Source organism: Lathamus discolor, chromosome 3 (assembly GCF_037157495.1).
Source record: "Lathamus discolor isolate bLatDis1 chromosome 3, bLatDis1.hap1, whole genome shotgun sequence".
NCBI classification, from domain to species: domain Eukaryota; kingdom Metazoa; phylum Chordata; class Aves; order Psittaciformes; family Psittacidae; genus Lathamus; species Lathamus discolor.
The window spans coordinates 77099964-77122234 of record NC_088886.1 but is presented as its reverse complement, the minus strand read 5'-3'; the positions used below and the strand labels follow the sequence as shown (position 1 = coordinate 77122234).

The 22271-nt window shown below is 43.6% G+C and overlaps 2 protein-coding genes across 4 annotated transcripts in view; one reads left to right on the top strand and one right to left on the bottom strand.

Moving 5' to 3' along the window:
• The first annotated feature begins 4095 nt into the window (after positions 1 to 4095).
• On the top strand, positions 4096 to 18201 carry NEMP2 (nuclear envelope integral membrane protein 2). Of its 2 annotated transcripts, none has more exons than XM_065669928.1 (9): positions 4096 to 4248; positions 6563 to 6678; positions 8234 to 8462; positions 8631 to 8703; positions 9732 to 9825; positions 10438 to 10552; positions 11176 to 11401; positions 12743 to 12919; positions 14914 to 18201. In XM_065669928.1, the coding sequence occupies exons 1-9, from the start codon at positions 4143 to 4145 to the stop codon at positions 15137 to 15139; spliced, it is 1362 nt and encodes a 453-aa protein (XP_065526000.1). In that variant the 5' UTR covers positions 4096 to 4142; the 3' UTR covers positions 15140 to 18201. The 2 variants fall into 2 exon arrangements, with proteins under 2 accessions (XP_065526000.1, XP_065526001.1); XM_065669929.1 differs by having other exon boundaries at positions 4156 to 4248; positions 6586 to 6678.
• Positions 18202 to 19102: 901 nt separating this feature from the next.
• The window catches only part of MFSD6 (major facilitator superfamily domain containing 6), a 29207-nt gene continuing 26038 nt past the window's right edge, over positions 19103 to 22271 (bottom strand). For both annotated transcript variants that reach the window (XM_065669927.1, XM_065669926.1), the window contains exon 7: positions 19103 to 21279. In XM_065669927.1, the coding sequence (XP_065525999.1) occupies positions 21097 to 21279 (183 nt within the window). In that variant the 3' untranslated portion in view covers positions 19103 to 21096. The remainder of the gene's footprint in view (positions 21280 to 22271) is intronic.

Sequence of the window (22271 nt, the reverse complement as noted above, 5' to 3'; positions counted from 1 at the left end):
TGCCTTATTCAGAGAAGTTTATCTGAAACACTCAGATCGAGCCAGTCTCAGACATGCCTGACCCTCAACAAAACAACAGGGAAACGTGTGTGATGGCACAGAGATTTTCAAAAGCAGCTAGAATAAGCATCTTTCACTTAGATAAATACGCAAAGGCTTCAGAAAAAGCAGCATAATGAAAAAATACGGTTCTTTTGCCTAATCCATAAGATAGGACAGGTAACCTTTAAAAAAAATAACTCTTCGTATTATGTTTTAAGGTTATCCCGAACGAGGGCTGTGAGGTATCTACTACCTGGAGCAGTTTAGGAGAAGTAAATATTCCTTGTAGAGCAGTATCTACCTCAGTATCTACACACGTCAAATAAAACTGATTACCATGAAACTACTTTAAAAATAAGTAGCTGTACTTTTCTTTGGTAGATCATTTTTCTCCCCCCAAAATAACTCAGTATTTTGCCAGTGAAATACTTCAGACTAATGCACTCCTGAAAAAACAGTTGGAGATGAACAAAATAGTCTCAAATGGCTCTTCTGTCTAATTTTAACTGTAAGAGACCATTTTACATCAAATAAAGAGACAACATAATGAACCTGATAATAAATTGCATTATTTGCAAAGGCACTTATGGAACAGGAATTATTGTGCTACTGGAATAAACATTCAACAGAATCCACCAAAACATGTGGAACAATTTAAAGGGAAATACAGTAGCTCTCCATCCTCAATAACCAAGGAAAAAAAGAAAACCAACCCCAAACAACAAAAAACCCCAAACCAAACTGTGTTCAAGCATGGTTTGGAATTGTGTTGTTCTGATTACATGGGGAAAATAAAGACACAAAGGCTGCCTGTTTTGCTACATTTCTCTTGCTTTTCCAGGAAACCAAATATTAAGTACCTGGCTTACAAACCTCCTCCAGCAGTTGATCCCACTTCCTTTGACGTTCCCCTCCTACGAATGACACAATCCAACACCCACACGCCAGCTCTAAGAAAGCAGGAATGCTATGGCTTCAACAAACCCCCATCCACTCAGGGCTGGCCAAAGAAAGATAAAGCACCCTGCAACTGTGCAAACAAATTATACCCACTGCTGATGTAAGGAGGCGGAAGGGAGAGCAAAAGCGGGGGAAGGAATAATATCAGAGGCAGCATCCTTAGTCATCCGGAGTATGTGTTGAGGTTTTTAAAAGCACACCTGGAAATGAAAAGCCTCTATTAGCTCTAGCTAGAAAGTAAACAGCAGGCTGCAACTGGGTAATGAGCATCACCTCACAGAGTAGGAACTGGAACCCCCAGTGCCTTGTCCCCTGCTTGGACTTGAAGATGCTGCAGGAAACAGGGTCTGTCTCCAAAAGCAGTAGAGCCTAAGGTAGGTAAGGCTTTGAGAAGCACAGAGGATATCCCCATCGGTGCCCTGCACAGCTGTAGCCCATATTTATGGCTGCATAGGCTAAATAAATCATCAGCGGGGAGTGGCTGGATTCTCTGTGGAAGAAAAAGGATTCAGCAGTAGAAAGAGGATTTGGTATTACATCTAACTTTGCAGACAGCTTTTAGGCAGCTACGCAAAGGCATTGCAGGTATATTAAGGAGTGCTTTACAGGCCAGAAATACATCGGGTGGCAAAACCCAGAGCTCCAAAAGCCTGAGGAAAGCACACACTGAGGACACGGCTCTGCACTGCTCACCTGCTTCCTTCCCAGTTACTGAAGTCACAACTTGTCAAAAGCATGGAGCTGAGAGCCCTGCATGCTGCTTCCCAGGAATGTGACCCATTCCCAATAGTACCAGCATTGCTGCCTGCAACAGCTATTGTTGTCCCTCAAGCTCTCCCAGCCAAAAGCTAGTCTCACTCAGCAATCCCATCTTACAAGACCTGAGAAGGGCAGAGCTGCACCTGTAAGCAACCTCCCCATTTCAAACTGTATTTGTGAGCGAACAGTTAAAAATACCACCTTTAAGATCGGAACCCAAGCTCTGCCCTAAGCAATTCCACCATTTAGGAAGACAAACAAACAAGCAAGGAAAATGTCACATAATTACTCAGAGCTACCCTGACAGGAGGGCTGTAGCGAGAGCACCAAGTCTCTTTTATGAGGCATTTCTTGCTGTGGTAGAACGCTGCCTAATAGCTGCTGTATCCTGCTTGAGTGAGTGAGTGCGTTCTCTTCGGAAATCAAGCAAAGGTTCCTAATCGTTTGTGACAGAGTGCGGTCCCCTGAAGCTACATTTTCCATCTGATTCATGCTGACTGCCTGTAACCCTACGACAGTTATTGAAAGTTAATTAGCGGTGAAGTGCAAAGAGCTCTAGGAATGAAAATACAAGTGAGAACTGAACGTAGATTGTCTCCTTCCCCAGAGAAAATGCTGTCAAGAAGGTGAACGTAACCAAAAGAATATTGCAAATGTGAAGGGGATTCCACTAATAACTTGGCTACTATTGTCCCTTGCTGTTTAGACATGCAACTGAGAGATAACGTATTTCTAAGGGAAGCAGGTAAGCACAAAATCCAGCATTTCTTTCTTCACTGCCTTTGCTAGAGAAAGCACCCGAAAAGTTATATAAAGGCAACACCCAAATTACATAAAGACAAATAAAGATATAAATCAATCGCTGCTTCCTTTGGCGACTGCAGTTTGTCAGATGTTGCACATGCTATCAAATCCCAACTATTTTTGCCCTTATCCTCCACTTCCTCAGTACTTGCAAGGAATAATCCACAGTTAGATGCGAGCCCAGCCAGCGTGGAGCGGGCGTAGGAGGTGAGGCGAGGAGAGCGCAGCCCCACAGCACCCACTCCCTGCAGAGGCGAGCGCCAAGATACAGTGCAAGGCAGTGGGCAGCCCCTCCAGGTGTTAAAAAACCCCATCCTGGCACCCCTGGGAGTTGGATCCGGCCCTAAACAATGAAAAATAAACCCAAAAGCAACCTTCACGCAGAGAAAGTGTGTTGAGAACAAGGAAGGGAAGACACTAGCAAGGCAAGTAGGTTGGGAAGGTCAAACGTTGGGCTCAGGATAAAAATACATGGTGATGCCAGAATGCCTTGGCAAAATTGTGTTTACTGATTTTCATAGAACAGGAAGAAAGCGCCAGCCCTCTCCACCCCTGAGTGCTGACTGTGACTCACATGCCACCTAAAATGAGTGCAGTGAGTAAGCAGGGACTGAACAGTGCTGGACCTAGCTCACCTACTCTCAGCACCGGTGGGAACGGCATGTCCTGTTCGTGTCCTGTTCCAGGCTCTTCCTGTGGCTGCCTAGGAAACACAGGAAAGTGGTGGATGATCACCTCCATCACAGCACCTAATAACACCTCATTCAGGGAATTCCTATATGTGTGGAAGGGTCACAAGTGGTTCACATGAGCCTTTGGTTTTGGACCAATTCATACCCTGACTGGTAATGGCAATCAACACTTTGGGTCTGCCAGGCAAACGTGGGACCATAATCATGAATGGTTTGGGCTGGAAGGGACCTTAAAGCTCATCCAGTTCCAACCCCTGCCACGGGCAGAGACTCCTTCCACTAGAGCAGGGTGCTCCAAGCCCCGTCCAACCTGGCCTTGAGCACTGCCAGGGATGGGGCAGCCACAGCTTCTCTGGGCACCCTGTGCCAGCGCCTCAGCACCCTCACAGGGAAGAGCTTCTGCCTAAGATCTAACCTCAGCCTCCTCTGTTTTAACCCGTTACCCCTTGTCCTGTCACTACAGTCCCTGACAAAGAGTCCCTCCCCAGCATCCCTATAGGCCCCCTTCAGACACAGGAAGGCTGCTCTGAGGTCTCCACGCAGCCTTCTCTTCTCCCGGCGGAACAGCCCCAACCTTCGACAGAAACGCTTTTCCCTCACGGTTACGCCATGTGTTTTACTGCCCCCAGACGCACCCCCTGAGCCCCCACAGCCCTAAAGCACAACCCAGCGACGCGCGGCAGGATACGGCCCGCCACAAGCGGTGACTCTCGCCGCCGCCGCCGCCGCCTCCTGCCAGCCCGCCCCTCACAGCCGGACCGGCCCTGCCCGGGCCCGGCCACCCCGGGGGCAGGCGGGCAGCGCTGGGCCGCACCGCCCCTCTCCGCGCCGGGGCCCGCCCACGCCGCGACCGGCAGGGCCGAGGTTGGAGCCGGCGGCCGCCACATGAGCCCGGCGGGGCGGCGCCCCCGGGCCCGGCCGGGGCTGCTCGGGCGGCTCCTGCCTCTCTTCCTGGCGCTGCCCGGGGGCACCGGGGAGGCGCCGGCAGCAGGTACGGGCCTGCCCCTCTCGCCCCGAGGGGACTGCGCGGGGCGGGCGGTGCCGCGGGTGGTGGTGCTGGGGTGGCCCGTTCCCCGGCTCGGGTGGTCGCAGGCTGCGGGGGTTCCTCCCCGCTGTCCCGTCGGGAGCAGGAGAACACGTTGTTCTCCCCGGCTTCCCTCGGTTTCCGTGGCCGCCGGTACAGCGCGACCTGCTGCCGCCCAAAATGGCGCTGCCCTGCGGGAAGGCCGCGGCCGCCGTGCTGCCCGAGGTTGTGTGCGGTGTTCTGCCTGTGCCGTGTCAGCGCGGTCCCCACAAGAGCACTGTGCGCCGTACCCTGCGGGGCGGGGGGCACGGGCGCTGCGGCTGGCCCGCGGACACGGTGACAAAGAGCCCGCAGGTGCTCGCAGGACAAGTGCCTGCCATGCGGCTGTGGCAGCGGCTGTCTGCGTTACCCCTGCTGGCTCGCTCGTTAGCTTGGCTCTGGGCAGTGGGGTGCGGAACAGAGCTTTTACTGATGAGGGCAGCTGAAGCGCTGCAGGTTGTTCTCAGCTGTAGCAGTGACACATAACTGGAGGGATGTTCCCTCCGGATTCTGCAGCAGATGCTGATTCCAGTGCTCATCGTCTCAAAACGCGAGAGCTGCCCTCTTTGTGTGTCCTCATAGTAGTTAAAATCCTCCTCCAAACTCATGGTTACCTGTTCAGAAGTAACTTTCCTTTTGGAACACGGTTATTTCACTCTGTGGAGCTGATGTGTTTGAAACAAATTATTTTCCTCAAGAGAACAGCTTAAAATGAAGGGGGGAAGTAAAAAAATACTTGCTAGCGGTGTATATGGAGGACATTACTTAGTTCATCCCAACACACCCTGCAGGGAAGGTGTGGGCGCTCTGGGCTGCATTCTGGCCCTGCAGGGCTATAGGATGTCCCATCTCTGGACTGTCTTGGTCTCAGCCCTGGGTAGTGCCCAGCCTCGCCTGCTTGCTGTGTCAGTGAGCAGCACTGCAGGGAGGAACGGAACCCTTTGCACTTCATCTGATCGCTCTTACGGAAGCGCCTGTCAAGAGGTACATCCAGTCCTCGCCTGGCTCAGCCCTTCCCGCTGCGTTTGCCATGGGTGGAAATTAACCACAGGGTTAATTCTTCACGATAAAATTACCCAAATTTCAAACCAGTTTACTTCAGCAGGATCATCTGCGGACACTTTAATTCTGGAATGACATCATGAAGTTATGTAAGAATATCCACACTGGTATTTTTTATTGGCTCAATTAAATTGGTTAAAAAAGAATTTAGCCAAAGTTCAGCTTCCTTGGGCAGACAGGGCAGGTTTTTACCTGCAAACAGTATCTCCTTGTTGAGATTGGGACTGCTTTGCCCATGCTCATTTTGCTGTTCTGAGTTTATGACAGTGCTTTAGCAGTTATTACTGAGCTTGGCTTAGACCTACATTTTCTGCTTGGTGAGCCAGATGATTCCCTCTGTTCAGATCTGTAATTATTTCCTTTATTCTCGTCTTTAATTATGCTCCTGGAACACTGCAGCAATGCACTGTAGGGTATAGTTTACACATGTCTATAGATTGGAACGTATGTTACTCTTCAGAGTTTGCTCGATAAATCGTTTAGGTGCATTTCTGCTCGACAGTGCAATCTGATTTTGAGGACTGTAGGGTGCTCACTAACATTGCAGGGGAGTTACAGCAATTAGCATCCCTAATAAAATGACTTAATCTCTAACACAAGCTATCAGTGCAGTTCCCTTCCGGCATGTCATGGCTGGACTATGTCAGGAAGACTTGCTTCACAGCGAAGAGTTGCGTTATTTAGCATGAGGAACATTTCTGAGGGAGAGGAGCCTGCTTTCTGCGATCAGCAGCCGTGTCATGTGCTAAATGACTATTTAATACGTAAGCTGTTTACCTGCTCAGACTCCCACAGTGGTATTCACCATTGGTGTAAGCACCGACTCCAGTGGAGTTACACCCACTCGTGCCAGCAGTGAGTTTGGCTCAGAGGCCCCATTCCAGTGCCATGAAAACACCAATACCAAAGCCAGACTTCCATGGACTACATTTGTTTAAAAATACCACCTTTTACAAAGGTGTTGCAGTTTACTCTGAAGCCCAAACGACTTGATGAGAAGTCTAATTTGAATTTTCATCTAGATCATGCCCAACATGGTACCCTGTGGCACAGCTTTTACTTCTGATTATCTGCAAATGCTTGTGATTCCCTCAGCATGTGCAATAATGAAATGGAGGAAAATTACTCATTTGTATTTGATACACGCTTGAAATTACCTTTTTTGTCCTCCCCCCTCCAGGTAGAAACTGTAGTTTCTTGCAGGAAATGGATGTCATCCAGAAACGGGATGAAAGCTGCTACTGCTATGTGCAGAACAGAACATTTCACTTGCAGTATGTTTGGTCAACTCTTCAGGTAAGAGGCTGTTTTGGGGATTATTCTGATACGCAATACTTTTCACATAAACATGCGCCAGCAAAGTTTATGATCAAAGCAGTATCTCTCTGCAATTGGTAGTTTGAACAGTGTATAGGAAGGACCATGATAAAAATGCAGCACTGCAATCATCCTATTCGGATGCAGTGAGGTTTGGCTTCTGTTTATTACAGAGATGATAACCAGGCTTACAGTATGATGCCACACAAACGTAAACGTAGAGTTGTAAGCTATTTTGTTGCACACCTTTTCAGTTGATGGACCAACTCAACCTCTGCAACAAATGTTTTTGCTTATCACCAAACGCCTTCATAAAGCTTTTAAATTTGAGGATAAAATGCAGTTCTGACTCACTCACTGTAGCATACCAGGCCCCACTGTAGAAACCAAAGGTGTATTAGATTGTGACTAATGAAAAGACAGCAGTAGCAGCGCATGTCTCTTTTCCTGAGTGGCAAAGGGTCATCTTTTAAGAAACATGTTCAGAGATTCACTCAAAACAATATAAAAACCTCCTAACAGTGAAAGAAGTAACAGCTAAAGGAACAAGCTGACTATCTGTATGGTTCTTTTTTTAACCTTGGAAGCATGTCTCTGGGCAAAAGAAAGAAACTGTTTCACTTCGTCTGTGTTCGAGGAATTTGCTCTCAGATATAAGGAAGTGAAATGTCTCTTTGTCTGTTGTTCCCAGGACTGCTTTCCTCAGGAACATGGTGCAGATGTTTTTATGAATGGCAGCAAAGTTCAGGTGGTAAAATCCTCTGGTAGTCACACACACTTTCCTGGAGGAGATGTTTAAAAGCAGGAAGTTCAGATCTTTCCCACAACACATGGGCCGTTGATGTGTTGTCTCTTATCCCAGTAGAAGCCTGGTTTATTACCTATTGCATCACTCTTTATAGATGGGTCTTTGTTGTCTAATAGGCTCTGATCGAGAGCTCACAATGAATCACAATCTTCAAGCAGATCACCCCATTTCAGAAGATGGACAAGATCTTTTACCAGTTTCATGGGGGGGGATGTGTGCTAGGGACAAATCCTGAAATACCCGACAGGAATGTGTTTATATTTAAATTTCTGGTTATAGCTTTCATTTTCCTTATCCCTCTTCTGTCCCTAACATGAAAATTGCATTGTTTATTACAAGAAAAGCAAGTCCAAATTCTTATGGTTCAGGCGGGGAAGTCTGCGAATATCCACAGAAGGAACTGTTGTCAGGCAAAGATTACTGGTTTTGTTAGAAATGTGTGTGTGGGCAAGTGTCACGGTGAATCCAAACCCACCAAGTTTTTGGAGGGACTGAGGTCCCTCCATTGAACTTTGCTGACAGTGAGTTCTCCGAATCACCTTCTAAGGCCTAACCAGCGGATCTTTACGTAATACTAATAACCAATATGAAACAACTAAGACTTGAACTCAAACTCTCTGTACAGATTTTCATTATATGCTGTATAGCTCAGAAGAACACCCACCCCCCCCACCCCTCCCAGTGGTTCTGAGCTACTTCTCTGTGTATTCTGTGGTTGGTTTGTAGGTAAAAGTTAACAGCAGAGAAATGTTCAGGTTTGAGCCCATTTCACAGAACAGCAACTGTCGTAATTCAGAAACTGTATTCGAGTTTGCTGCATGTGCTGTTCAAGTCTTCTGGAAACCAGAGACAGCTACAGAAACCAGAGTAAGCGTAAAACAATATGGAGAGGATATTTGCTTCAAGATACAGCCCCTGAAAACCGAACTGTACATTGTCAGTGTGAAACGAGAAAGTAAGTAAAAAACTTTTCCCTTTGCATTACAGATAGCATGGTATTGCCACTGTTTCTGAATGTACCATCTCTTCTGTAAGAAGCTTGGAACTTTTCTGTTGATATTTTATAATCAGCATTTAAAACTAAATTAAAGTCCTTTTCTATTTTTTCCACCCTTTTTTTTAGTGCTAGATGGAAAGCTCTTGTTTTTGTTTATTGCTGGAATTTTTCTGTTCCATTTTGCAAGCAGCCTGAGCCGGTGAGTACTAGCTGCTGGGGTTTGACCTTCTTTCCCAAAGCCTGTGCATCTTCAGTCTGTTTTCTAAGCTAAAGAGGCGATTCTTTGGGAAAGTGAAATAAGGAAACAACATCTATTTGCAACTCCTCCATACCTTTTGTATTTGGAGTACTGCATTCTGTTAATCACTTAACTGTATTAGGGTTCTTCTGTCCAAGCTTTCTTCACTGGGCAACACCAAGTCAATCCTCAGTGAGCAAGTGTGGGAATTCAGACAAAATCTCTCTCCCTGTTGTAGACCAGTGAGGTTCACTGGATGCTAAGTGCTGCTGCATGTATTATCAGTGATGCTTTCTTGCAGAAAGAAATGTTTAGGATGAGGTCACCCTGGGCCTTGTGTGCCTCCACCTCTGTACCAACCTTTCCCCATCGTTCTTTCAATGCACATTTTGGACAGCATGTAAGGGACGATAGTTAATTAATATAGCAAAATAGCGGCCTAGGACTTCAAAGCAAAATGAGTCACACATTAATTGTCAGGAGGCACCTCTAAAACAAGCAGAGCAGCAGTAGGTTTTATAGAGTTAACTGAATTAAAAAGTCAGATTTTATAAATTAATAAGTTTAGGAAAGAAATGACTTGTGGGTTTGTGGAGTTCTTTTACATTTTAAATTAAAAACAAAACTAACCAACCAAAACAGCAACAAAACACCCACTTTTCTTGCAGTACAGAGCCATATTGGTACACAGATGAAAATGAGTTTACTGGAAATTAGAGGGTCAAGGCAGTCAGGAGTAGTGCAAGCATTAAAAAAAACAAACCACAATCTGCTAGCCTGGAACACCTCCAGTGACTTTAAGTCTCTGTTGGGGCTTTTTCCTTACATCAATTTGATGTCTGAACTGGGTCCGTCAACCAGGTAACTACAACTCTTAACAGCTGTGCTAAGTTCTTACTGAAGATCACTGCTGCTGTTTTTAGAAACACTGGCATTGTAATGAATTACAAATTACACTTCTCACCGTATTCTTTCTTGTTCTTTTACAGGAGTACCAAGTTCTTTTACCTCTGTGGAATAATACTGGGTGTTCTTGCTCTGCTAGTCTTTGTCCTGTTGATACTTAAAAGGTTTATTCCAAGGGTAAATCTACATTTCTAAAACAGTAATAAGCATCATAATACAGAAATGAAGAGTACAGAGCCAGATTCTGACCATGCGCTGTCCTTATGGCTCGGTTTTAATGACTGCAGGATTGCTTGTGTCAAGTAAATACAATTAGGTCAGAATCAAGTTCTAGTTAGCTTGCTCCTGAGTTTAAACAGGAGGTTGTTGCTGTACAAGAATAATTTATTCTGAAACATAAATTATTTTTACTATACTGGAGCTAAGTTTACTTTTGAATCTCTGAATCAATCTAAATCAAAATGTAGTGTTAGTGGCAACAGAGACAGATTCTCTTCCATTCAACAGAGAGAATTCATTGAAAGGGAGATGTGAGTTTTTCCTTCTGCAAAGTCCATGCATTCCCACAATATTAGGATGTCAACTGGGAATACACTGCAACAGGCTTATACCATGAGTCCAGAGCACTGTACCATAGAAGTCTAGTAAGTCATCTGGTTTTGCCCATGAGTTCCCTTGCACAAAATAGTTGTGGGTTTGATTTGAAATTATTTCAAAGGTTTTATTTTTAAAAATACATTTTTAAAGGTTTTTTATATATTTAACTTTTTTTTTTTTTTTAATTTCCAGCACAGCACCTTTTGGATTTTAATGAGTGGCTGCTGGATGTCCTCTCTGTATTTTATTTACTGCTTCAAAGAGAATATGCAGTGGTTGTGGTCTGAACACAGAAACTACTTGTTGGGTAAGAATATCATCAAGAAATGTGCTGCAGATTTTAGTTTAATTTAGTGGTCAGATGAATACCTGCCCAAAAATCCCAAAATCAAGTCAGACTTACTATAGTGTACTTTTTCCTCCTAAGCCATAGATGTTGGAATATTCCAAAGGTTCCTAATCCATTCAAATAAGCATTTACTCGTTAAACAGGAGTTGGATATAGTGGCCAGCAGCAGCATTAAGAGCAAATTTTGCCTGTATTATTTGTCCAGTGATCTGCCATTACATACTTTCCCTGTAGCAGAAAAAGGGTGGCTGTGCTGGCTCGGATTTTGCTGGGATTTGGGAACTGGATGTGGCTGCAAGGGCTGACCAATGTATTGATCTGGCATCTGCCCCAGCAGTCTAGCATGGGGAGAATTCATGTGCAGCTCAGAGCATTAGCTAAAGGTTGTTTGATCTATAATCACCTCCTTGCACACTTTTGAAATAAAAAGCCTACCCATCAGAAAGCAGGTACCTGTAAGACAACACAAGAAACAGCAGGCTGTACTTCACAGCAGTTGTAAGCTTTGTGAAACAAACTAATGACATTTATATGAGTAGTTTACATCCTTTTCCCAATATCCACCTCTTCTGTTTCTACAGGGTATTTTCTGGGTGTTGGAATGACCAGCTTTGCTGCTTGCTATCAGCACGGACCTCCTACCACTGATCTGAGCATATCCTTGTTTGCATGGACACTGCAGTTAACAGCCTGTGTCTTGATTTATTGTGGAGTCACCATACCTCAAGTTGCATATGCAGTAATAGCAGTCAGCCTCTGTTCAAAGGGCCTGTGTTACCCCCTGGGTGCTGCGTGTCACATAGGCAGGTATGTATGCATCTGTGAATGTCCAAGGCCCTGCACTGCCAGAAATACAGAGGCTGATAATGAAAAAACCCATATGCTTCAGTAATGATGAGTTTCTAAGTAATTCATATTGCTATCACATGTAAAGCTGCAATATGAAAGGTTCAAAGCCCCAAGACACAGGAATTTAATTATTTTCCATTTGGCAGGTTTAAGCATGAGTTTTGTTCTACGAATAATGGAGAAATGTGACTGTTCTTAAGTACAAACATAGCACCTTCTAGTCTGCTGCATATTATAACCGAAACATTTCTGTTTGGTTATTCGATCAGACTGAAGCAATACTGCCTTGTTTTCATGTTTAGGGAGAGAGTCTGAAGGTAACTACTGAATCTTACGGGATAAAACAGCGTACTGTCACCAGGGAAGCAGATGTTAACAAGTGACAGTCCTTGTAGGTTAGATAGAGTTCAGAGACTAAAAACCCATACCACAAAAATAATAGTTTCCAGTGCTCACAGTTCAGAGCAGCTGATATACCAAGAACCTTGCATTATTTGTTATTAAGATCAGTAGATCCCACTAAGACAACAAGACTTTTACCATTTGATCTGAAGAAGAGTTACAGTTCATTCTTGGTTTACAGGGAAATGAGGAGGAAAGCTGAATGCTGCTGGTTGGAGCAGGTGTTTTATACAGAGCTGAAAGTTTTATGGGCATCCAGCCCTTGCTTATCTTAACTCATCACAACATTTAAATTGAAGGCAGTCGACAGAAGGGAACAGAACATGGCACACTTTCTAATTGATACCTAATTATATTATACAGCGCTACGCAGCAGCTAAAAAACCATCAGACTGTAAACATTTTGGCCTCACAGTACTCAGCTTTGTAATTTAAAGCAAGATTTAAGAGAAGTGATCTAGCAAACATCATGAACAGCTCATAACAGAGCACTGCTCGTCTTCAAAGTTACATATGCAGACTGGGTTTTGATTCAGCCCGCGCCTCTGCACAGACACATTTTGCATATTGCACCTATAAATGGCTGAGCGAGCAGCCATCTAATTCTGTGAGATTTTAGTCCATGCGTACACAATAAGGACCTCTTCCAAAGCTTATCTGAAGTTCATTAAATGCCATTCTGTGGAATTCTGCACTGTCGGTTAAGACCTAGGGTAAACATGCTAGCAAACATCAAGACACCTTGTCCTAAAATTTTAATGCAAAATGTAGCTTGTCCTCTTAAAAGGGGTAAAAGTGATGAACTGCATGTTAATAGCAGGTAGTAGAGAAAAAGGACAGACAACAGTCACATGCCAGAATACCTCAGAAATACTAATTGTTTTCATTTCATTCCAGAAAAATGAAGAACCATTTTATATCAAAAAAGTTAGTGTTTAAACACCTTACTGAAGAGGAGTACCGAGAACAAGGTGAAACAGAAACTATCAGAGCTCTGGAGGAGCTACGCTTATTCTGCAGAAACCGTGATTTCCCGTCATGGTTAGCTGTATCCAAACTCCAGTCCCCACACAGGTAATAAAATCTGGCTTCTCTAAAATAGGAAATGCATTGTACAGACACTTACAGAGCAGACCCAAATGCCACGTCAGGTGCTGTTCCAGGTGCGTTTATCTTGCACGCAGTCAGATGTGCACACGGGTAGCTTTATCTTCCTGAGTAATCCCACCAAAGATTACTGGGATCCCACAGCCAGACCTCTCAAGGGTATTAGTGGTGGTATTAAGCCCCCTCTTTTCCTCCCTGACCATGAATTACTCTGAGTTAATTCACAGTAATCACAAAAGGAAAGCCTACTAATGCTTCTCTGAGTTCTCACACAGTGACCCAGGTGGCTGGCTAGCCAGCAAAATGCCCCTTTCTTCAGGTTTCAAAGCAGTACACTTTTGCACTGTGTAAAACTGGGGCAGGCTAAAGATACATATTCAGTATTACCTGTGTTAAGCTCTCCCAGCTGCAAGCCTGCACAGCCAAAGAATCCTATTACTTCAAGTAACAACCAATAGCTAGGACTAAGAATACTGAGAAAGAAATCAATGCCTGCACCTAGGAAGTGTAACAAATAGAAGAACTACTCCAGATGTAGCTTAAGAGACCAACTTAAGACAAATATGGGGTGGGAAGGATTAGATAAGCACAGCCAGAAAACCTTGCAGAATATAAAATTAATCAATCATAAGAGCAGTGTATTTCTGTCCAGACTAAGACTTCAGGATTTCAGAAGCAGAGTTTCACATAGTAGCCAGCCACAAAGACTTGGCCCTTGCTACAGAACCAAGTGTCACAATTTCAAACTAGTTATAGAAGCTTCATCTTCCTTGGATGGGCACACAGGCAGCTTCTCTGCCAGGTTTTATAGATTTAAACCATCTTATTTTCTAAGCTAGTTGCACTCTGTAGCATGATTCAAAGATACACAAAGTGAAAACTCACTGCAGTATTGTAAAACAAAACAGTGCCAAATGCACAAAACAAACAATAAAGACACATGTATTTGCTAGCCATCTCAAAAACTGTTCCTATAAAAATACAAAAAATAAAAAGGAGAACCAACAGAAGCCTGATTTAAAGTTGAGTACCCCTTCAGGCTTCCATTAAACGTCAGAAGTTCAACACAAGGCAAACCTGTAAAACAGCCTGGCCAACAGCCAGTTCCCCATTTAGACTAACAGTGCTTCCAAGAAGAGCGAGGTGACAGCATTCATCTTACAGAAATGTTAAGTCAAAAAATGTAAATTATTGATCAGTTTACCAGAACTCCAGAATGTAGCTGCATTTCCTTTTTCTTACATTTCTCTGATGCTGTCGACACTTGCCAGGTGTCAGAACTGCCGTCTGTTTCCGCATGCCTGCCAGAAACCTCCAGCTCCATTCTAGCTCTCCAGTGTGGTTGTCCACTGAAAGTAAGATTTGTGGCAATCATCTGAAATGTAGGGACAGTGCTAAGTTCATGCTTAGCTTAGACACAAGCCTCCAGTTTGGTGTTTAGACTTTAGCTCAGCTTGCCCAGAGTGTGCGTGCAGCACCAGAAGTGTGGTGACATTGCAGCAGTGTAAGAATACGATGCTCTCACCATTTTTCCTTTCATTAGCAATGTCAACACCTGAATTCTTACAGCCTTTCCGTCAGATATGCTACAGCTTTATTTTTATAAGCTGAAGTGCCATCTATCCAAATGTACAAATGCTTACTCTGGATTACGCCATGAGCACTGACAAGATGTGAAAATGAAGTTAGATCTTCTTGCTTAGTCACAAGACCTTGCAGATGGCCTCTAGAACAGCAAAAGTTACTTATATAGAAAAGGCTGAAAAAATGAGGTGGGAAAACAAATCTTCAGAGTTGTTGCCATCTGTTGTGATTTACTCTCTGTTGTTCTGCAACATCCCCTCATCAGCGCTGCCTGCAGGCACGTCCTTACAGCATCCCTGCTTAATTAGTAGTAGCCCCTGCATTTACGAGTTTTTATGTTTCTCAGTTGATCACTTCTCCCTTTAAAAATCTGGCAGGTTTGCAGACTTTGTTCTGGGATCTCCCCACATCTCACCTGCAGAAACAAGGGCGCATGAGGAGGAATATGGCATTGGGAGCTTCTTCCTGGAAGAGCAGCTCTTTGAGACAGGGACAGAATCTGAGCAAGATGATCCAACCAATTCCATCCACGAAGGAGATGAGGCGGATGAAGATGAAATGCATAAACAGATTTCATTTCCATATGCTACTGAGTTGCTCTGAGCTTTGGGAAATATCAGGATGGAGAATGTATTCACCCTAGAGAGGAAGGATACACAGTGAGAACTCAGCTTGGTGATTTCTTGTGGTTGCTGGTGGACACAGGGATTTTCTGAAAACACTGTTTCCTGTATCACTGATGGTGCCTGATCAGAGCAACAGAAGGAAACCATAGGGGCTGTTCAAGTGAAGAGGATTCTCATGCTACTGGTACTTTAACTGGGGAAGTAAACATTGCTTATTTCCAAAGTGAGTACTGGCAGCAGCCTGTCCCAGCAGGATGCCTTGTGCCAAGGCTACTACCTCTAAAAAACGATATCCGTTTTGGTCCTTTTCATTGTCAAGTCCTCTGTGCTGAGCACTACAGGGAGAAGCCATTATTAATACTCTACTAAGTACCCTATGTGTCAACAATTTTCATAATGCAGTTAATGTGCTGATAAACCGTGTTTATTGCTTACGATGCTTTTCAGTGCTAAAGATGAAGAAAAAGTTAACAAAGCTGAACGAGGTTTGTTTGCTCTTCTGGCTAGGCTTACTGCACATTAGCTTCATTTTGCCTCTCCGTATTTGTTTTAAACTCCCATAACTCTTCAGAGCCCTGCCTAACTTCACCCTCCACTTGTGTTGTTCTGTTCTTGGTCTCTGCTCTACCTACGTTGTACTTTCCATGTCTTTGCTTCTTCACATAACACTCCTCCCTCTTCAACAGGTCCCTCTGCAGAACCTTTCTTCACTCCTGTTTCTCCATCGGACAACTGCAGGTGACTTAGGAGAGGGTTTCCATCCTCAGATGTATTTTTACTGTTGCCTTACCTCAGACGGGTGCTGACATCCATTCCAGACCTCTCAGTGGCACAGAAAAGACAACAAAGGCTGAGGCTGTTTTCAGCTGCTCAAAGGAACTGCTGTCAGCACAGCTGGAGCAATACTCTAACCGTGTCCACATAGAGCTCCGCTGTCCTTGGAATACACAGCCATTTACTCATTCAGTAAAAAGCAGAAAGTAATTCCTGGCAAAACAAGGAGGGAGGGATACCTGGCTTCTACCTCCCCTTCTTCAGCCTTCAGTTTGGGACTTAACATAGGAGGTGTGTGGGGAGCAAAAGTAAGTAACAGGCAGAAAAATTCAGACTGTCAAGTATCTTTCAACTTATGCATTACAAAATCCCAGGCCAGGGAGTAGGTCATGTCCCCTCAGTTCACCCACCTGCAGAGGCCATTTCCTTCTTTTGTTCTTTAAACTATCTCTGCATTCTTCTGTCCTCACCTTACTGTTTTACCTTACTGTTTTACTTTACTGTCTTCCAAACTGTGGAAAACAAAAGACCATTGATCTGTCACCATCTGATCTTCCAAACCCAAAAGGAGTTGCCAGTGGTGAGAAAGCAGTCAGCTCTCCAGAAGAGCATGTCCGACCAGGATGTATTTGCTTTAAAAGGGACCTCTTTGTAACATGCCTGATGAAGCAGCATGACTTCAGCGGTGCATGCACAACCATGGTTTCTCATTGTCCACTGCTGGGCAAGGGAGAAAATCCCTTACCTCTAACAGCGCTGAGAGGTGCTGCTGTACCACATTCCAGGAGCTTCTCTGTCTAAAACAGGAGTTAGAGTAGGTGCTTGGAAGCCTTTCGTGTCTCTTCCTACTTTATAATGATTCAACTTCGCTTCATTTTGAAAGGAAGAGACACTTAGCAGCCTTTTGTGCCATAAATTTATGAATACATTTGCAGAATCTATAGCATGTTTAGCAGAGAGAAGCCTTCTCTAGCAGGTGACCCAAAATACACTTACTGTCAAGTCCACAACATTCAAAACAGCAAGAGAGTCCTGATGAGCAAGGCCACTAGCAGCAAGATTCACTTCTGAGAACCAAATTTACAGCTAATACCACCACACTCTGGAACTGGGACTTGGCTTTGGGGGATTCTGTCACTAGCAGGAGGCTGGAAGTGTTAGCTGTTGTGAAAATGGACAAAAGCCTCATTAGCTTTGATGGTTTGGGAGAGCGATGGAAACTCCCCCCAAACAATGATCTTTGTAGACTAAAGATGTATTTTACCTTTGCCTGTGTTGCCACCATGAACATGAAGTACTTAAAATTATTACAGATGGAAGAGATGCCTAGTGGGTTTTGCATGTTGTAAAGTACACAGGTTTATTTCAGTGTACTTCGTAGTTAGCTAAGGACTCCCATCCATGTGATCTGAGGCCAGGGGGAAGAATCACATTTGCCCTGGCTCAAACCCAGAGTTTTTCTGTATTTCCACTTTACTGAGGTAACAATAATTATCCCCCCATAAGTACATAACATGTATTTATATGCCCAGATAATACCTCGATAATATTTTACCTAAGCGGTATGTTTAACATGAAAGACCCCCAAAACAGGCAACTACATTTTTCATACACTGTTCCTTTCACTGAATTATTTAGGGCAATACCAGCTACACCAACACAGAAAAAAAACACCAACAAAAACCCCTCAAACCAACCAAGCAAACCCCAACCCATGTTCTCTGTGGCTGTGAGGTCCATCATTTGCCAGGGATGCATAAATACTATTCAAAGCAGAGCAGGAAACAACCAAGTACATCCAAGGTAGGTGCAGCAACATGAAAAAGACAATGACAAGTTTAGTGGACAGGTGATACTGACGTTAACAGTGCTCCCAAGGCTATTGCAACATTGGAAGCACTTCCTAAACAAAACCCAACAAAACCAAGTGCTGTTATTTGAGCCCTTTGCCAACAGTGAGTTTTCCTGGAGCAGTGCTCCTGTGATACATGGAGATACTACATAGGTTTACTGAAACACAACTGTTAAGTACTGTCCAGTGTTCGGCCACAAAATCTGGGAACAGAATCTCAATGTTGATCTGTTGCTCTAACTGTTATATAAGCCTTTCTTCTTTAAGAAAGGATGAGTCACATGTATCTTCTGTTTCATGATGTTTTAAAAGAAGTTAGAATTTTGTATTTATTTTGCATGCATAGTACAGCACACTTGATATCCTGTCTGTACTTTCAAGGGTTTTTTAAATTAAAGTATTTTTCAACTTTACCCTTCTCCTCCCTGACGCATTTATTGTCTTCAGAGCAGCACGATGTATGACAAAGAGGAGCCAAGCAAACTGGGTGTGTTTATGTCCTGAGGTTTTCTCCCTTGTTGCAGATCTGTAGCATTAGCTGTGGTTGGTCCAAAATAGTGCCCCCTCTACCTCAGATGCATCTCCCTGAAGGAGCTTGCCATTCCCATTCTCCCATCCTGACACATCCAAACCACCACCAAAGCTAAATTCGTAAGGTGACATGGTCTGACACTATACATGTGCAAACAAGGAAACGAAGATCTCTCCCTGTCAGCACTTTTGTACTCATGCAAGTTGAGCAGTTGAAAGCAAAAATTTAACTGTCCTACACCCAAGGTAAGAATAAATTCCACACAAATGTGCCCTTGTTAGGATATGTGCAAATGTGTATCATTAATCAAAAATAGAAACTGGAAGTATCTCCATACAAGCTGACATGACCTGTGCTCAGAGCAGCCTCCATCTCAAAACTGCTAGGTAACAAACAGAATCCAATTCTGACTTTCACTCACCATGTAAAGGTACTTGATGATCTTAAAGGTCGTTTACAACCTCATTGATTCTATGATTCTGTGTCATGCATGCTTCATATCAACCTGTTCATGAAGCACATCACGGTGCATCCCTTACATTCCCCTCACCCCACAGAAGGGAATTTGTGCCTACAGTCAGATTTTCATCATGAAACACATTTTAACACTGTGGAAGAGCAGGTCCCAGGCTCTAGGTTCACCAGGCTCGGGGCACTGCCCTTCACTGAACCTAGGAAAACAGGTCATTATCAGTGAATTCTTCCCAGTTCTGGTGATTACGTTCAGTGCTGGCACCATAACATGAGCAAATGTAAAGAAGGTTCAGATCAATACTATTGAATACGTTATGGATATTTTATATTTCTTACCACGTTTTTTACAGTTTCACAAATATAAAAACCCAGGTGTACATGTCCATTTTGCAACACAGAATGACTATACGATTCCAAAAAGAGCAGGCATTTCAAATACACGATTCTGAAGTGTAAACACAGTGTACAAGCTCTTCACCTCACAACCCCGTGCTATGCAGTAGCAGCTGAGGTAACACCGTACAGCATGAACTCAACAAATGGTTGGTTTGCCTCAAGATGGTTTTCAGCATCCTTCTGTCACCTGTTCAGTCTTTAGCTCTCCGCCAAGTTATACAAACATACAATAAATACGTTTCTGATTTTAAAGGACACTTAGACAAGTCATGAGGATTTACGTGAGTACAGTACATTTAAGTTCAAGTGCAAAAAAAGTAACTAGTGGTTAGTCATCAATGTTTCTTTTTATTGTCTATGGTGTTGGTCCCAGGCACCACCAGAACATGGGTTATTCCAAAAGCACAGCTAAAGCACAGCTACGGGACGCCCCTTCAGTAAAAGCAGGTAAAACTACACACCTCCTTTGCTGCTTAGCTGCTGCCATCTTCCTCTCCCCTAACCCTGTGATCCTGTTGGTCTGCCTGAGGATCACTGCACAGTACCACAGCACACGTCTTCCCCACAGGAGGCCTGACACATCACAGACAACTGGTCTCAAGGAGGGCTGATCAATACTCACTCAGTCCCCTAGAAGCCGAGTGCTCAGAATCTCCCAGGAACAAGCTGTTAAATCAAGCAAATGGGCCAAACCACTGTCCTGACCAAAACCCCAGGCTCCTCCCCGAGCCCAAGGATTCCCCTCCAGCAGCAATTTTCACTATGCACTAAGTGAGCCTGCTGCAGTTAATATTGAAAAGCGTAATAAAATATCATCCAAAGTCATCCAATGTCTTCACACTGGGCAAAGTCATCTTCTAAACATACTGCAATTTAATTACGTTTGCTTCCTCCTGAGAATCTCTCACTCTACTTGATTTCTGCATAAACAACTTTGCCCCATAATCCTAATAGTTAAGATTTGCAGGTAATTCCTCCTTATCCCCCACCTTCCCTAGGCACTTAAAGCTTACTCTTTTCTTAATAAATAACCACAGTAACTACACTGCATTAAATAAACCATTGTATAGGTGATGCAATAAAAAACCCAAGAAGAAAGCGTGTCCATTGAAACCCTTGATCAATCTCAGATTGTGCAATCTTGACCAAAGATTTTCGTCTTGATACAACATCGAACAAAAAATTACCCAAACACACACAGCCAATGCCAAACTGAAGGGCTGCAAGCGCAGAGGTTAACTTCTGAAGAAGCTTTCCTCCAGCCCTTTTGTTTCACTAAAAACCCAGTTCAAAAATCTTTGCTTTGCAGAACTAAACCTTTATCTCAAACAAGATAACATTAGATTCAAAAACATTCTTTGAATATGTGTGTGTTTTACTTAATCCACCACCATAACAAGAAGATACACTTCCTAAAGCTATTCTGTTTCTGAGAAATCTTTACAGAGACAGTTTCATGCTGTTCCTATATTTATTGGGTATTTTTTAATAGACTATGCAAGGAAACTCAAGTTTCTCTCCTAAAAAGTCTTTTCTCATTTTATCTTGGGAACAAACTCAAAGAACAAAATTACCCAATCAAGTCAGACACTCTGTGCCTCAACAAGTGAGGAGTGAACTCCTTTTTTTTTTACATAGCACTTGACTCAGCTTTAGCAAAGCAGCCAAGAATTCTTCCTACCGTTAGATCCGGCCACATCACTTCCCTCAAGAATTCCGAACTTTGGCTTCCCTGCCCGTGTTGCTCTGTGTAGTCATATGAATATTCTTTATATAGTTAAAAGCTTGCACTGCGTCACATTATGATCATTAAGATGAAAGAAGTCCTACTTTTGAGCTCCTACTCCAGCATTTCCCAGGTGAGAAGCAGAATTCCATGCACTGGATTTGATAAGATGAGCGCATCTCAGGGCCCTGCAGCAGCAGGCTGAGCATCATGATCTGACACAATGCGGTCGCCATCTACTTGGGAATCTGATGTTGCTGTAGGTGTTGGTGCTGAACAATTGCTGGACTGCCCAGAATCTGTTGGATTTTGGGGTTGTCTTGCTGAGCTGGCTGATGAAGCACTGCAATTCTCATTGATTTTCTATAGAGAGAGGACAGGATTGCATGCAAAAAGTAAGTATAAACACTCGTAACACTATCCCCACTGGTACACCCCAGATGCATTCAGGCACTTCTGGAAACTTACAAAGCACTTACTTTCAATGCCAGCAACAGAACAAATCAAACTTAAAGCAGCAAAGCAAAAGCAGTACATTTAAATCCAGATGACACTAATAGCAAGCAGACAGTAGCTTACCTTCCATCTCTTTTCCTAACTGCACTTTCCCAAGAAGCATGCAAAAAACAAACTTGTTGTGTTTCAAGGGAAAAAATACACAATTAACTGGACTTCATAGTGTTCAGACAAGATCATTCTTTCGACCAAGCAATTCTATACATTGTTTTTCATGCTCCTTAAATATATAAATGTTCTTACTACTCAATAGTTTGTTCCCTAATCCTTCCCCCTTGCCCCAAGATACTCCTCAGACTTTCTGAATGCAGAACTTCTGCAATACTGTTGTATGATTCCAGCCAGTCTATTCAACTGGCCTTGCTAAGGAACGTGAAAGCATATTTAAATACTGGTTACCATTTCCCAGGGCTGAAACAGCAAACCTTAACACCAATCCATTCCACTTGGAAGATACCACACTATGACTGCTTTGCATTTAAGAATAGAGAATATGGCAAGTATGTCTCTTTGCTTGAAGGAGTATAAGCAAGCAGTAGCAAAATCAAACCAAAGTCTTAGTAAGAAGGAATACTTTTTGTCACCAATTCCATTTTCTGTGTACTGACCCTCCTTCCAAATGATCTGTTTTAGTTTTAAGGAGGCTATTTAAAAAATTCTCTCTCAGAGAGCCGGGCAGCGTTTTTCTAGTTTCAGTCTTTTACCACCAGCCTAAAATAAATGACTGAGCAAAAAAAGCTTGAAGTGTTTTGGGCCACGTTTGTCCTTTGGGAGCACTGAAACAGGGATGAGAGATTTTGGAAAATAAAGACGATGAAGGAAACAATACAGTGGTGTGC

What these genes read in the sequence shown, in the direction of transcription:
- NEMP2 (XM_065669928.1), top strand. Translation starts at nt 4,143, where the DNA reads ATGAGCCCGGCGGGGCGGCGCCCCCGGGCCCGGCCGGGGCTGCTCGGG. An exon ending in CGGGGAGGCGCCGGCAGCAG is followed by an intron (nt 4,249 to 6,562) that starts GTACGGGCCTGC and finishes TCCCCCCTCCAG; the next exon opens with GTAGAAACTGTAGTTTCTTG. An exon ending in TTTGCAAGCAGCCTGAGCCG is followed by an intron (nt 8,704 to 9,731) that starts GTGAGTACTAGC and finishes GTTCTTTTACAG; the next exon opens with GAGTACCAAGTTCTTTTACC.